The 16,316-nt window shown below is 42.9% G+C and overlaps 1 protein-coding gene across 2 annotated transcripts in view; it reads right to left on the reverse strand.

Moving 5' to 3' along the window:
• SLC35F1 (solute carrier family 35 member F1) overlaps positions 1-16,316 on the reverse strand; it is a 479,711-nt gene that overhangs the window by 32,654 nt on the left and 430,741 nt on the right. For both annotated transcript variants that reach the window (XM_033939223.1, XM_033939224.1), the window contains exon 7: positions 15,358-15,512. In XM_033939223.1, the coding sequence (XP_033795114.1) occupies positions 15,358-15,512 (155 nt within the window). The remainder of the gene's footprint in view (positions 1-15,357; positions 15,513-16,316) is intronic.

Below are 16,316 nucleotides of genomic sequence, written 5' to 3' on the forward strand. Positions count from 1 at the left end.
TAAAAAACTTGATCTAGTACATAATTGGCTTAACATGAATAAATTAGCATTAAATATCAAGAAAACAAAAATCCTAATTTTTAACTGGAAAAACGACATAACTCTTAAAATGCCATTCGTCCTTAATAACAATACTATAGAAATTGTCCACAATCTAAAAATTTTGGGAGTTATAATCGATGATAAATTGATTTTTCACGAACATATCAATAATATAGTTAAATCTTGCTTTTATAAACTGCGGCTAATAAGATCAATCACCAAATTTTTGGAGCCTAAATCACACAATATTCTGATCCATTCATTAGTCATAACTAAAATCGATTATTGTAATTCCCTATTACTTAACATCTCTCAAAAAGAAAAGCGACGTCTTCAAATTATTCAAAACACCGCCATTAAATTGATTTATAATGCAAAGAAATTTGATCACGTTACGCCCCTATTTATCGATGCTCACTGGCTTCCTATAAGCCACCGTATTTTATACAAGGTATTGCTGCTTATTTTTAAAACTTTAGTTCATAACGAGCCTCAGTTTATATCAAGAATGTTAATTCCTTACAATCTCATTCATTCACTGAGATCATCCTCCCAAAACTTATTAGTTATACCCTCCCTTAAAACAATAGGAATAAGAAGAGCAGACATGTTTTCTGTCATGGGCCCACAATGGTAGAACTCTCTACTACAACATATTACAATTGAAAGAGATTTGCATTCTTTTAAAAAATCTTTGAAAACTCACCTTTTTAAAGACGCTTTTAATACTCAATATTAAATAATCTTTTCTTAGTATTTTAATTTTTTAACTAAACCCTTTCCCTTATGTTTTTTCCCGTATTTGTTTTTCTATTTAAAACAGATATAATCTTTGCCCTTTTTTCCCTCCATTTCAAGTTTGTCTTGTCTTAAAACTGATGTTACTGAGTTTTAATTTGTATCTCCATATTTTATGTTTTTTACTTATGTACATCGCTTTGTAAACAGATTTAGCGATAAATCAAATATTAATAAACCTTGAACCTTGAACCTTACATGGAACGATGGCTTCTCCTGCAGCCTGCCGGATCATTCTGGTTCACAAATGAACCAAAGCTATGTTAAAACGTACTATGCATGTTCATAAAAGCAATTAATAAATCCCAATAAATAAGCAAATTAAAATCCCCAAAACTATTACAATATTTTTTAAACAAAGAATTATAAACCTATATAAGGTTTTAAGCTACTGATGAATCTCTGCATGAATGGTATCTTTAACATAGCTTTGGATACCATCTAGAGCAGAGGTAGGGAACTCCGGTCCTCGAGAGCTGTATTCCAGTCAGGTTTTCAGGATTTCCCAATGAATATGCATTGAAAGCAGTGCATGCAAATAGATCTCATGCATATTCACTGGGGAAATCCTGAAAACCCGACTGGAATACGGCTCTCGAGGACTGGAGTTCCCTACCCCTGATCTAGAGAGTGTGGTGCAGTGTTACAGTTACAGCTCAGCACTCCGAGGTTGTGGGTTCAAACCCCATGCTGCTTCTTGTGACCCTGGGCAAGTCACATAATCCTCCACTGCCCCAGATATATTAGATAGATTGTGAGCCTACTGGGACAGATAAGAAAAATTGCTTGAGTACCTGTATGTAAACTGCTTTGAATGTGGTTGTGTAACTACAAAAAGGCAACATACAAGTCTCTATCCCCTATTTGTCAGATGCTCATCATTCAACACAGCAGCAGTTCCTACATAAATATATAAAAAAATCTAATTTTGAAGTATGTAGCAGCTGAGAACTGGAACTAATTCCCCTATTGGTTTTTTTTTGTTTTTTAAAAGTCTGTTAAATGCAAAATTGAAGCACCAGGTGTATCTCTCTCTCTTCTCATTGCTTACAGAGGTTGTGCTACCACCTGGGAAACAAACCTAACAGGAAAGGCTGTGAACAAAGAGGAGAAACTGCTGCAGCTGTGAGTTGTGCATTCTCAGAGCTTGTTGTAACTGAAACTTGACCCATTCTTTAATTTAAAAAAAAAACAAAAAAAAACCAAACAGAGAGAAAATGTTTCATTTCCATTTCTCCTCTTGCTAGTTTATAGGCATTTATTTTATACAAGACATTTTGCAAGCGTTTTGTGGGCCTCTGAGAAGTCAATCCTTAGTTTAACTCTTGATTGAGTTTGAAGAATTCCTCCTTCTAAATCAGGATTTCACATATTCAATAGGCCCGATTACAAGGTACTGACTCTGGGTATCTAATGGTAAGCTGCTATATTTATATCTCCAAAGAGACCTATAGTAGCAAATTATGGCAGTGTAACTGCATTACGTTTTATCCATTTTTCCTCATTCCATGTTTTTGTTTTTAGGGGGTACTTATCAAGGAAGGCAGGCTTGTATCATATCTTGAGTTACCACAGGAGTTACCAACCTGTAGTACCTCAATACTGCATATTGACCCCCTCCCAAATCAAATGCCCCAATAGCTCCTCTATTCATAACACTCTCAACCTGAAGGGCTCCCAAGTGATGAACCTTCCCTTGGAAGCTTCCCTCCTACATCAGACGACACCCCCCCACCCTGCCGAACCCTTACCCTTTTGAAGGCACCCTCCAGGCCTATGTTTATAAAATTCCTGGTCCCTAGTGGCTCAGGCAGTATCAATCTCCATTGCTTCTGTTCTTACAGGTGCCATCATCCAAAGTGGAGCCAGTGCCCTCCAGTAGTAGTCTCATAGTACTACTGCTTGGAATTAGAGAGTTGCGCGGGGACAGAAATCCCATCCGTCCCTGTCAGAATCTCCTCTGTCCCCTCCTGTCCCCACGAGGAATCGCTTCCATCCCTGCCCGTTCCTATGAGGAATTCCCTCCATCCCCACCCGATCCCGTGAGGAATCTCCTCTGTCCCCGCCCATCCCCCCATAAAAGTTATCTGTCCCCATAAAAAGCAGCGATTACGTCTGACAGTTTTTATATATATATTCTTTTAAGTCTTAGTTTATTTAAACCAACAACAACAAAAAAAATACAATATAAACAAATAACAGTGAAAAGAAATAAGAGATGCATACATCATCAGAAATAATTAGAATAGACATTAGGTCATGTGACTGTAGGGTCGACCATTTCTTGTTAAAATAAATAAGAGAGTTGGATTTTTTGGCAATATAAAGCTCATATCTGTAGAACAAACAAATCTGGTTCCACCATCTAGCATATGTAACTTGTGAGAGGTCCTTCTAAGATCCACAAATGGTTTTTAATGCAGCAATGAGTAAAGAATCAAAACCATTTAATGCAGAATTGAGAGAGGCACTTTTCAGGACAATGGTTGCATAAGAGAAATGTGCCAAAACTGAACTGGAAACCTCAAAACAAACTCAGCAAGTACTTAATTTTTGTACTAAACATAATGGGTGGTATAACCATGAGACAGGGCTGGGCCTCCCACTTTGAGCTTAGCCCCCCTCAAAATGAACATTTCCCTTGCTGTAGCTGTTGGGACATTTTGGCTTTCTATCACCTTGGTCCCAGTTTCTGCTTTTGTCTATCTTCTACTAATTCTCTTTCCAGGTCTTGGGAATCCAGGTTCCATCTCTGTGGGAGTCCCGTGAGTCTGGGGGGATCCCCAAGGGAGTCCCATGAGCCTGGGGGGGATCTCCGCGGGAGTCCCGTAGACCTGGGGGGATCCCCACGGGAGTCCTGCAATCCCCGTTCCCGTGCAGACCTCTACTTGGAATCATGTTTCTATAGATGTCCTTGTACTTTTTCCTGCTGGTTCCATGCAGAGCCCTGTTTGTGTACTTGTGTTCCTTTTAAACTGCTGGTGGTCAGGCTCCAGGGTATATGAATACTGTAGTACCTTGTATGGGCCAGCATGTCTATCATATCTAGTGGGTATGCTTAGAATAGTACTGCCTGGCCAAAGACCATCAGAGAAAGGGATCCAGAATCTTGGAATGCTCCTTTATTGGACATGGGTCAAAGTTCTTCATATGCATAGGTGATAGCAATGCCTATTCCCCTCCCATGTGAATGCATCCTTGCATTACACGCTATGCCACTTACACACATCCTTGTAGAATAGCAGGCAGTCACTTTGCTACCACTTAACGTTGTGTAAATGTACATTTACCCCCAAAAGTGCAGGTGGTCTGTACATTGTGTAAATAGGGAACCTAGTTATACAACTCTAAAGATGGAAGTCTTTTGAACCCAAACTGAAGCCGAGGAACAGTTAGAGATGAAAGCCTCTGTATCCCTACAGAAATCCACATGGACATCCTGTGCTTCCACTGTGCTTTTCTTTCAATACTGCATAATTGTAAAGATATCATGACAGGTTCTTTACATACACTTAGGAATCACTGCACGCGGTAACTGATGCCCTACAGAAAGAAAACTCAAAACACATATACAAAGGCCAGTCAATTACTGACTGATCTAAGAAAGGTGGATGCTTGAGGCCCTGTCCTTCAATGTACTGAGCTTATATTTTAACCTGATTTACTGGTTTATAAGTGAGAATTTAGGGCTGTTGCCCAGGCAAAGGCATGCTATTAGCCAGACTATGAAAATTAAAAACTTTTTATAAAGTGCAAGGATACTCAATGCTCGTAAGATCTCAGAAAGCAGAACGTGTACTTTCCACTATAGCATATCATTTAAAATGCTTAGCTAGTGTCATAGGTGAAAACTTAATAAAGCCGTGACTGGGTTTCCTGGTGCCAAATTTAATAAGTATGCAGAGAATAGCAAAGAACCAGGGACTGCTGTAAAGTTCTCAGCCCAACCAACAAAGCTGGAAAGTCTCCATCGAGGTGGCGTGGTAAGTGTCATAGAGAGGGGGGGGGGGGTTGTGGACTGCCCCAAGCACTATCTTCAAGGGGGCACTGGCACCGGTGCATCTCCTCCTCTCCTCCCATCCCCCATGTATTTCATTAAATGTTCGCTGGTGCAAGCAGTATCTTCCACCCAGTATCGGCACTCTTTTGATATCACATCCTGGTCACAGGACCAGAATGTGACGGCAGAAGGGAGCTAATGCCGGTGCAAGCAGTGGGTGGAATATGCTGCTCGTGCTGGCGAACATTTCAAAAGGTACGTGGGGGTGGAAGCGCCCAAGCAGTGGGGAAGAGTGGGTAGGCTCTTAAGTGGAGGGCAAGAGTAGGTGGAGGGGGCAAAGGGCACCACTGCCCCGGGAACCAACTCCCTTGCTACGCCACTGCCCTTAGTCATTCTGCATTTTTCCAACAGAACCAAAAAAAGTGGAAAATCACTGGACCAAGTCTATAGCCCTCGATGGAGACTGCCCCAACTTTGTTGGTTGGGCTGAGAACTTTTTAGCGGCTCCTAGACCTTGGATATTTAATACTGGGCCATTTCAGGTTTGGCATCTTGGCGCACAGATAGAACTGGCGCTCAGTGCATGTCAATGATGCATCACAGAGATACCAAGAATTGCCCCCTAAGTTTGTACCTGAGGCAAATGAGGATTAAGTGAAACCCTGAATGAGAAACACGGCTAAAAACACAATCTGCATTTCAGTAAATGAGAACGAGGCCTCTAACTTGGACTGGTTTTACGAACTAAAGATGCTCTTCTTCCTGTATCGTGACACTTAACAACTGTGACAATTCACACACTGCCTTCACCGTTCATCTTTGCAGGACTATACCTGGTGGTTTCAAATTAAAGGAGCCGGGATGGAAGATGGCATGCCACACTTTCTTAACAGAATAAGGCGACTACTTGATAACAAGACATTATATTCAGATTCTGGCTTCCTACCAAAAGAGGGATCAGTCCTGCCAATTTTGTAGAGCAATAGAGGCATATGCTGGAGATGCCAAGCTGGTGGCTTGTTTATAATGCTGGCAGCAATGAACAGCAAAATAGTATATGTTGTTGCTGCTATCAAAGATGAAAAATTGATAAAAACACTATAAATGCAGATCCATCCATCTGGAAATACAATATGATGAATTTCTTGCACGTGAAGCTGAAAAAGCATGTTTAACTTATGATCCATGGTTTTCTTCTTCTTCTTTTTGTTTTTAATCATAATTGACCGGAGAATTGAGCTGCAAATGAAATGAATCGGTATGTTTGAAGGCTGTGAATGATCGTATGGTAGATCACAAATTGGTATTAAATCTTGCTAAAACAGATATGATGTTGATTGGAAGGAGTGCAGATCTGTTGTGACCCCAAAATATTGTAGTAAATTATAAGAATCTTTTGATACGTAAAAAAAATGAAAATTATAGGGGTCTGTTAGATTCAACCTTGAGCACGAAAGATCAGATATTGGCAGTGATTAAATTGCTTTTTATCACATGCTTTTATTGAATAGACTTTGCGAAGACGCCTTAAGAAAGAGACACGAAGGAAGGACAACAACTTAATTTAACTTAATTTAACAAACTCAGACGGTTGGTAGGGACAAAGGCAAGGAAACTAATTGGAGGAGGACTTGCTGATACTTATTGGTGCAGAGGGACAATACATATAGCACATATACAGCAGGCAGCTTCGTGGAGGAACAGGTTATGAGCAACCACGGAAACCAGAAGATGTGCTTTCCGGTCTTCTGCACCGGCTGCAGTATATATGAGTACCTCCCCTTGGGGACTTCGGCATACATTTGCAGCCAGTGCAGGGAGCTGGAAAGCCTGAAACAGCAAGTCTGGCTGCTGGAGGGAACAGTGAAGGAACTGGAAGAACTGCTCAACAATAAAGAGGCAAATCACGCACAGGGGAGGTCGATTGAGGAGTCTAGCAATAGTGTGGTGATTCAAGAATTGGAGAGATACATCGAAGAAGCCCACCATCAGATTGTGGAGACCTTGGGGCTTGAGAGCAGCATCCGAATAACCCAAGATGGAGGAGGATTTGAAGAAGAAAGGGGAATCAATCCAATCGGCACAGAAGACAGACCATCTGAGGATATGATGCAGATGACAGAAGATATGACTTACGCCGAGGATACAGACTTAAGACCCCCAAGGAACCTCCAACTAAAGAAGGTTGGGATTATAATCGGAGATTCTATAATAAGAAATGTGGACAGCCACATTGCGGGAGGAAGAGAAGATAGAATGGTTACCTGCCTGCCTGGAGCAAGAGTGAAGGATGTGGCCAGCAGGATCACCAGGATTTTAGATGGAGCAGGAGGAAAGGATACAGCTGTGCTTATCCATGTAGGAACCAACGATGTTTGCAGGCGGAAGTATGACAGGGAAGATATGAAAGACCAGCTTCGCTCACTGGGACGGAAGCTGAAGGTTAGGGAGGTGAAGGTGGCTTTCTCGGAAATTCTTCCGGTTCCGAGAGCGGACGAAAGGAGACAGGATGAACTGAGAGCTGTGAACGTCTGGATGAGGCATTGGTGTAAGGAGGAGGGATTCGACTTCGTGCGAAACTGGACAACATTCTGGGGAAAAAGCAGGCTCTATAGAAAGGATGGGCTACACCTCGCAAAGCAGGGAGCGAGGGTCCTGGCTGAGAATATAAAGAAGTCCATTGAGAAGGCTTTAAACTAAAGTTCGGGGGAGAGCCGACAGTCGACAACCGGTCGATGGCACGGACACCAGGATATCCTGTTGAGGTAACTCCAAGCAATCACTCTGATATACGGCAAGAACCGGAGGATACTTCAAAAACCGATGAAGAAGATCAAATGGATACAAAAAAGGATGTGAGGGCATGTAAATCCAGTAAATTAGTGCAGTTTAAATGTATGTACACCAATGCCAGAAGCTTAGGAAACAAAATGGGCGAGCTGGAAGAATTAGCAAGTAGAGAACAACTCGATATCATAGGAATAACAGAAACATGGTGGAATGAAGAGAATAAATGGGACACGGCATTGAAAGGATATAAACTATATAGAAAAGATAGGATTGGGCAAAAAAGGGGGGGGGGTATTGCCCTGTATGTCCAAGAAGACATAGAGTTGGTTAGTGAAGGAGATACAGAAGTAAATGGTAAACTAGAATCACTCTGGATAAAGATTCCAGGACGAAAAGAAGCAGATACACGAATTGGTCTTTATTATAGACCTCCGGGACAGACCGAGGAAACAGACATTGAAATGATGGAGGAAATTACTCAGAGAAGTAAATCGGGAAATACAACGATCATGGGGGACTTCAACTTTCCGGGGATTAACTGGGAATTGGCAACGTCAAACTGCGGTAGGGAGTTAAAATTCCTTGAAATGTTAAGTGATTGCTTCCTTGAACAAATGGTAAGAGATTCGACAAGAGGAAATGCAATCCTGGATTTGGTCATAAATGGCATTGCTGGAAGAGCAGCAAATGTAGAAGTTACGGCCCCTCTAGGGACTAGCGATCACAATATGATCAATTTTACCATTGGCAACGGAAAAGAGAAACCAATCAAGACTAAAACCACGACCTTCAACTACAAAAAAGGAAATTATAACAGCATGAGAACCTTGGTTAGAAAATGGCTAAAGAAGGGCATAGCAGACATCCAAACAGTTGAACAAGCATGGTCTCTACTGAAGAACACCATCATAGAAGCACAGAATCTATACATTCCAAAAATAACCAAAGGAAGGAGTAAAAAGAAAAATGGTGAACCAGCTTGGTTATCCAAAGAGGTAAAAGATGCAGTGAGGGAGAAGAGGAACTCGTTTAAAATATGGAAACAAGAAAAAACGATGGAAGCCTGGAACTGTCACAAAATTGACCAAAAAAAGTGTCACAAAGTGGTAAGAGACGCTAAAAAAGTCTACGAGGAGAAGATAGCGCAAGAGGACAAAAACTTCAAGCCCTTTTTTAGATATATAAAGGGAAAGAAACCAGCTAGAGAGGCGGTAGGACCTCTCGATGATCATGGAAAGAAAGGGTCAATTAAAGATGATAAACAGGTTGTTGACAGGTTAAACACATTCTTTGCCTCAGTCTTCACCGAGGAGGACACTTCAATAATGCCGGCCATAGGGAAGATATTCACAGGGGCTACAGAGGAAAACCTAACAACAGTGAAGGTGACGTTGGACATGATTTACTCCCAGATTGACAAATTAAAAAGCGACAAATCCCCTGGACCGGATGGAATTCACCCGAGAGTATTAAAAGAACTTAAGGAGGAAATTGGCGAACTATTACTAATAGTGGCTAACATGTCAATTAGAACTGGACAAATACCAGAAGACTGGAGGATAGCAAATGTCATCCCAATTTTCAAAAAGGGATCAAGAGGGGATCCAGGAAACTACTGACCTGTGAGCCTCACATCGGTTCCAGGGAAAATAGTTGAAAGAGAACATCGTATATCCGGGTCTCCAAAAAGGAGTACCTAAATGGGCCGCCGCGTGTGCGGATCGCCGGACTAGATGGACCTCGGTCTGATCCGGTGAGGGCGTTTCTTATGTTCTTATTTTTGGGTGGTGGTACAGACCACCAAAGTTGGATTATTGCAATGCACCTTACTTGGGAATAGCATCCTCACATAGTAAAGCTCTACAGATGATTCAAAATGCTGTTTCGCTACTTGTTCTGTTTTTCTGCTTTCTTCCCTACTGGTTGTATGTTCAATTCGCAATTGCTAATAAAGACATATATAAAAAATAAATAAATAAAAAATATGCTGCGGCATGTTTGATATGGAGCGGGAATAAATTTGAGTATGTACAGTAACTTCTTGGTTGGAAAAACTTCATTGGTTGCCTGTAAAAGTTCAAATTGTTTTAAAAATTCTTGTGTTGGTCTTTAAAGTGATTCACTATAACATTCCTTGGTATTTGACCCAAGTGATGACACTCTATCAGCCTCTCAAAGCTTTGAGGTCAGAGGGAGTAATGCCATTATCAACAAATGAGATTTTACATGAAAACACGAGAGCATCTGTAGTCTTAATAGCAGGGGTGTCATTATGGGGGAAGGGGTAAAACACGGACCTTACGGACATCGTGGATCTAAAACTGCACGTCCTTAAAAATCCGAGGTCCGTGCATTGACAAGTCCGCCTTCGCTTTCCCTGCAGCTCAGCTCAGGCCCCCGGCTCCCTCGCGGACCTCACAGATCTGAACTGCATGTCACATCCTTAAAAATCCGAGGTCCGCGCCACTTTTAGTCTCTGGCTCTGACAGAGCTCTATGACAATTTAACTCTGACGGATCCTAGCATAGGGAGGGAAAAGCATTAGGATCCGTCAGAGTTAAATTGTCATAGAGCTCTGTCAGAGCCAGAGACTAAAAGTTGTGCGGACCTCGGATTTTTAAGGATGTGACGTGCAGTTCAAATCCGCAAGGTCCGTGAGGTCCACGTTTTACCCCTTCCCTCATTATGGAATCAATTGACAGGACCATTAAGAGTACTTTCGGATCTCCAGAAATTGAAGAAGATATTGAAAACTTCTTTGTTCATGGAGGCTTTTAACTGAATGAATAGCAATATTTTAATGAGGACATGAGACTAGTTTATATTGCATGTATGTTTTTATTATTATGATTCTATCCTGTAAACTGCTTAGGTTTAAGCTGGCCATTTATATAATAAATAAATATTTGCAACAGTAATTCAAGAACAGTTATATTCAGGTACAGTAGGTATTTCCCTGTCTCCAGAGAACTTGCAGTCTAGTTATGTACCTCGGACAATGACTTGCCCAAGGTCACCAGAAGTAATAATGAGATTGAATCCTGGCTTCCCTGGTTCTCAGTCCAGTGGCATAGTAAGGGGAAGGGCAGTCCGCCCTGGGCACCGTCTTCGTGAGGGCACAGGCACCCGTCCTCCTCTCCACCCCCTTGCTCCTCCCCCGCCCCCTCACTTCCACACATGCACGCCCACTTCCCTTCCTCCGTAACGCTCCTGGTGTGAGCAGCAACCTCCAACCTGCTGTCACGCCAGCGTCAGCTCTTCCTCTGACCTCACTTCCTGGGGACCTGCGCCTAGGAAATGACGTCGGAGGAAGAGCTGACGGTGGCATGACAGCAGGTTGGGGGTTGCCAGGAACATTACAGATGCATGGGGAAAGGGAAGCGGCGCACGTGCGGCAGGAGGGAGCGGAGAAGAAGGCAGGGGAGGGGCGCCACCGCCTCAGGTGCCTCTCACCCTCGCTACACCACTGTCTCAGTCCACTGCTCTAAACACTAGTCTACTCCTCCGCTTGTGTTAGCTACTACATTGTTGGGAAGTAAATTCATTCAGAAATGTGGTGCAGTGGTGGGGAGAGTGTGGCGCAGTGGTTAAAGCTGCAGCCTCAGCACCCTGGGGTTGTGGGTTCAAACCCAAGCTGCTCTTTGTGACCCTGGGCAAGTCACTTAATCCCCCATTGCCCCAGGTACATTAGATAGAGTGTGAGCCCGCAGGGACAGACAGGTTAAAATGCTTGAGTACCTGAATAAATTCATGTAAACCGTTCTGAGCTCTCCTGGGAGAACGGTATAGAAAATTGAATAAATACAAAATAAAATGTACAAAGGAAACTAATAGTGACAATGCTAAATAATTTAGGGCCCCCCTTTTACTAAGCTACATTAGGTGCTAACATGGCCTAACAGAGCTTGAAATGGCATACCACTGGACAAGCTCAGGGGTTCTGCGGCAACAGCCAAATCTGCATGAACTAACTCGCATGTTATTTTTTGGGGAAGGGGTGTGTCTAGGGGGTGAAGAGTGGGCATTCCTGTGCTAACCAGTTAGCACAGCTACATTAGTGCATGCTAACTGGTTAGTGCATGAGCATTACCATCTACAAAATAAAAAACGCTGTAATTTTTTAAATAATATTAGTGCATGGCCATTAATACAAAAAAAAAAAATACCAAAAGGCCATTTTTGTGGCTGTGATAAAAATGGTCTTAGTGCACAGGAAAGGACCATATAAAGGTGCATTAAGGCCACTTTTTACTCAGTTTCATGCTGATTTCTTCCAGGAGTTCAATGCATGGCACATATGAGGATTCATGCTCCTACATTTGGGGTCCTTTTAACTAAGCTACAGTATGAAATGGCCTTAGCGCATCCCTAGAAATAAATTATTCAGAATGGGAGAGCCAGGATTAACAATCAAGTTCTGATAGTTGGTGGAAATGCCCATATCAAATCACAAAACAATAGAGTAAAGGGATAATGGAAATGCAACACACCAGAATATATAACAAAATCTGAATAGAAATCTGTAATGTAATGTAATGGCCAATCTTCTGAACACGTGATTGCCCTACTGAATAGACCAATCTCAGCTCATTGCTTTCATTCTCAAGACTGGACGTTACATAGGGCCCCCTTTACAAAGCTGCAGTAGTGTGTCTTGGCTAATGTGACCATATGTTCCGTTTTGAACGGGACCATCCCGTTTTTAGATAGATAGTCCCGTTGTCCTCAAGCACAGCTTCGGGACGCCAAAATGTTCAGTTTTCAGAAAGAAAGCAGGACTGAGCACCCTTCCTGCTCCCAACTTTTTGGTGCCGAGGGGTGTGGGCCACGCCAGGAGGGGGGCGAGGGCGAGGGAGGGCCGTGCCGGTTGGGGGATGGGGTGGCCCGTGCTGCATGCATGCAGCATTTTTTTTATCACTGATGGCAGGAGGGAGTTGGTATCCCTCCTGCTTTTTTCTCTGGGGTGGGGTTGGGGGGTAGGTGCGGCAGAGCAGAGTAGGCAGGAGAGATCGGGGCTTTTGGGGGGGGTGTCGGGCAGATATCTCTTGCCTGCTCATGGACTCTCCTGCTCTCTGCCGTCGTTCCCTGCAGTACAAGCCCGCTTTAAAACCACAGGCTTGCGCTGCAGGGAACGGTGGCAGAGAGCAGGAGAGTCCGGGGGCAGGCAAGAGAGATCTGAGCTGGGCTGAGCCCTGAGAGCAGTGACAGGAGGCTGCTTCTCCTGTCATTACTGTCAGGGTGTGCACATGAGCGGGGATCGCTCTGGCCGTGGGTAGGGGGCGTGCTAACGACCGTCCCCATTTGCATGGAGGCCTTTACTGAATCAGTCGGCAAGCATGCAAACAGAAACGGATCGCACACGGTTTAGAGGTTTAGTGAATTCTGGCCTTAGTATGTCCATTTAAGCACACCAATGCCATGTGCTGAGTGTCAATTCTATCACAGCATCTGTGCACCAAGAAGCCATTATAGTATGCTAGTATAAGCCTGAATTGGCACACTAAACTAAACTAAAGCTTAACTTTGTATACCAAGTCATCATTCTGAGAAAGCTCGACTTGGTTTACAGCAGCTAAATAAACAGAGAATGATTTACAAATGATAAATAGAAGATAATAGCAAAATTTCAAAAGAATTAATTTTCAAAATGTTTGGCAAATAGAGTAGTTTTAAAAAATTTACAGAAAAATTGAAATGAACTGGAACTACTTAAAAAAGGGGAGAGTTTAAAGACCAAAGATTGACTGAAGATCTTGACACACTTAAATGTAGGTGTCTGTTCTGTTTCCATATTGATGGAAGCAGGTTGCTTGAAAGTTTTGTGCAAAGTATAAATTGCCTGTGTCTTTAAAAAATGAGATTTTGCCCTTGGACTACAAGATTTGTGTAATATTGTAGTTCTCTGTAATATGCTCCTTCAGAGCACATGTACAGCTCCCTATGGATTATGGGATGCTTCCTTTTGGTTGCTTGCCTTCTAAGCATGCTGGGCTAGCAGCCTCCCTGCATCATTTCTTCACTGAGATCATGGCAGAAGTAGATCTCTGATTTAGCCAGTGCATGCCTGCCAAACCCACTGCCATCCCATTAAGTCTTTTCCCATTTTCCTTCCTATTCCTATTGTAAACCACAGCATTACCTCCCAGTTCCCTGAACCCAGAGTACGCTGGTTGAGAGAGGACCCCTGTAGCAGATGCTACAATACTTTCCAAACAGCAGAACTGTTATACTCTCCTTGTTCTCAGTTACTATATTAAAGAAGATTTGCTTAAGAACTGAAAGGCCATTCTGGTGATTTTATATGCCTGGAGCACTGGGTTTAACCTGCCTAATAATCCCATGGGTAAATTCAGAAAGGAGATAAGACTTGCTAAAACATTACCGCTCTAAATGTGCATGCCAAGGTGAACCATGCAAAGCACATAACTAATAATATTATATAAGCTAAATGCGTCAGTTGGAGACATGCTCATAGCCCGCCCATGCATATCCCCCTTGCAGCTACACCCTAAAGCACAAGCTTAACCTTATACAATAGTGCATGGTACACTTACTCATTGGCATCTCTGATGCACATACATGGCATGTAAATGTAGGTGCCATGTCATACATCCACTGTAGTACATAGATCTCACTTAAAGATTGTCAAGCTAATCAAGTCTGGTGTCCCTTACCAAAGGTATTAAAAACTTTGAATTCCTATTATTCTTTTCAGAAACGTTTGAAGACATATTTGTTTAAAAATATTTACTGTATATACTCAAATATAAACAATGATTTTTGGGCCAAAAAAAATGGCCCAAAAATGGTAGTCTCGGTTTATATTCAAGTCAGAGCTGACCCGTTCCCCTTCCCAAATCTCCCTCCCCCTCTCTGGTGTACCTTTTAAATCCCTGGTAGTCCAGTGGTGGGCCGAAACAGCAGGGATTCCTCCCACCTCCTGTCCCAGCCAATTCTAAGAATTTTTATCTCTTTCCCACCTCCCCACATATCTTTAGAATCCCTGATGGTCCAGCGGTGAACCCCGGCCGTGAACTTGCAGCAGCAAATCAGCTAGCAGCTCTGCATGGGCAGGAGCGAAGGAAGGTCGCTCATGCCGTGGTTCACCGCTGGACCACCAGGGATTCTAAAGGTATGCGGGGGAGACGGGAGGGAGGTAAAAATTCTTAGAATCGGCTGGGACATGAGGTGGGAAGGATCCCCGCAGTTCCGACCTACCACTGGACCACCAGGGATTTAAAAGGTACACCAGCTGTTCTGGCTCACCGCTGGGCCATCAAGACTGGCCCAGTGGAGGCATTGGGAGGGAGGGGGTACAGGCTACAGAAGGCATTGGGAGGGAGGGGGGACAGGGGACAGAACTTGGCAGGGCAGGGTGCAGAGACTGGTAGGGCAGGCAAGGGAGTGAGGTGGCTGGATGCAGAGCCTGGCAGAGCAGGGAAGTAGTGGGAACAGGGTGAAGAGCCTGGCAGAGCAAGGCAAGGCACGGTACTTGAATATTAACTCCCCGGTTTATATTCAAGCCAACCTTTATTCCTCCTTTTTTTTGGGGGGGGAAGGTTACCTCGGTTTATATTCGGGCCGGTTTATATTCGAGTATATATGGTACTGTAATTTAGTTTTTATTTTATATATATATAGCATTTCTTTTTGTACATTCATTCATTTTGTGATTTGCTTTGAAACTTATAGGGAGTTGTTAGCTACAAATGATCATCTTATCCTACCTTGTAATGGAAGAGCAGTAGCCCGCAGAATATGACATAGAGGTCTGCTGTTAGCAGGGAGAGGATGACCGCTGTGGCGCTGGTTTTCTTGATGACTACTGGTGCAAAGCTGTAGAGGCCAAACATACAGGCACAGGAGCCAACATAAAGCAACCCTGAAGGAAGAGAAGAAAAGAATGAGAGGACAATAGAGAAGAAGGTTGAAGGATGCGGATTTAGCTCACATTTTTTCAGTAGTAGTTCAAGGTGAGTTACTAGGCTTCTGCTAGGTACTTGTGGTCTGAATTGGCCACTGTGGAAACAAGATACTGGTAGATTGGTAGATTTTCTGCATAATATCCGTGGGACTTGACACTGGGGCATAGTTGTTTTGAATCAAATCTTTTTCTGTTGACTCTTGCTATGCTATTGCTAAACCTTAATGTTAAATGTTCTTTTTATCATTTGGGCTATGCTTTATTCCAGTGTCTCCAAACTTTTTCAAGCCCCGGTACACTACACTCGTGGCCACGTCTGCAGGGCCTCCTTGGATGTGCAGATGTTGACTCAATGATGTAATGTGCATATGTGATGTCATCATGTCAACATTTATGCATGAGCGGAGGCCCTCCAGACGAGACCTTGAGCTTGCTGACCCTGAAATTACTATGCCAGTGGGGAGAAGGGGGGTTGGTTGAGGAGAGGCACTGGCAAGGTGGAGGGTTGGACAATTTACCTCACCAGCCCGTGCTAAAAACCTCTAGCGTCATTTAGTAAAACCCAGCATTAGTTCTGTATGATAAATAAACTGTTAAACTCATATCCAATACTGAGCCATTTACATTTCTATTGTCGAATTTGAGAATTAATGAGATAAGGCTCAGCATGAAGTCCAATGTATCATACATTTCAGGTTCTAATATTCTAAATAATCATAATAGCTCACTACCATAATCAACTATCACCACCATAATGACCAC

Source organism: Geotrypetes seraphini, chromosome 3, assembly GCF_902459505.1.
Source record: "Geotrypetes seraphini chromosome 3, aGeoSer1.1, whole genome shotgun sequence".
Lineage (NCBI taxonomy): Eukaryota > Metazoa > Chordata > Amphibia > Gymnophiona > Dermophiidae > Geotrypetes > Geotrypetes seraphini.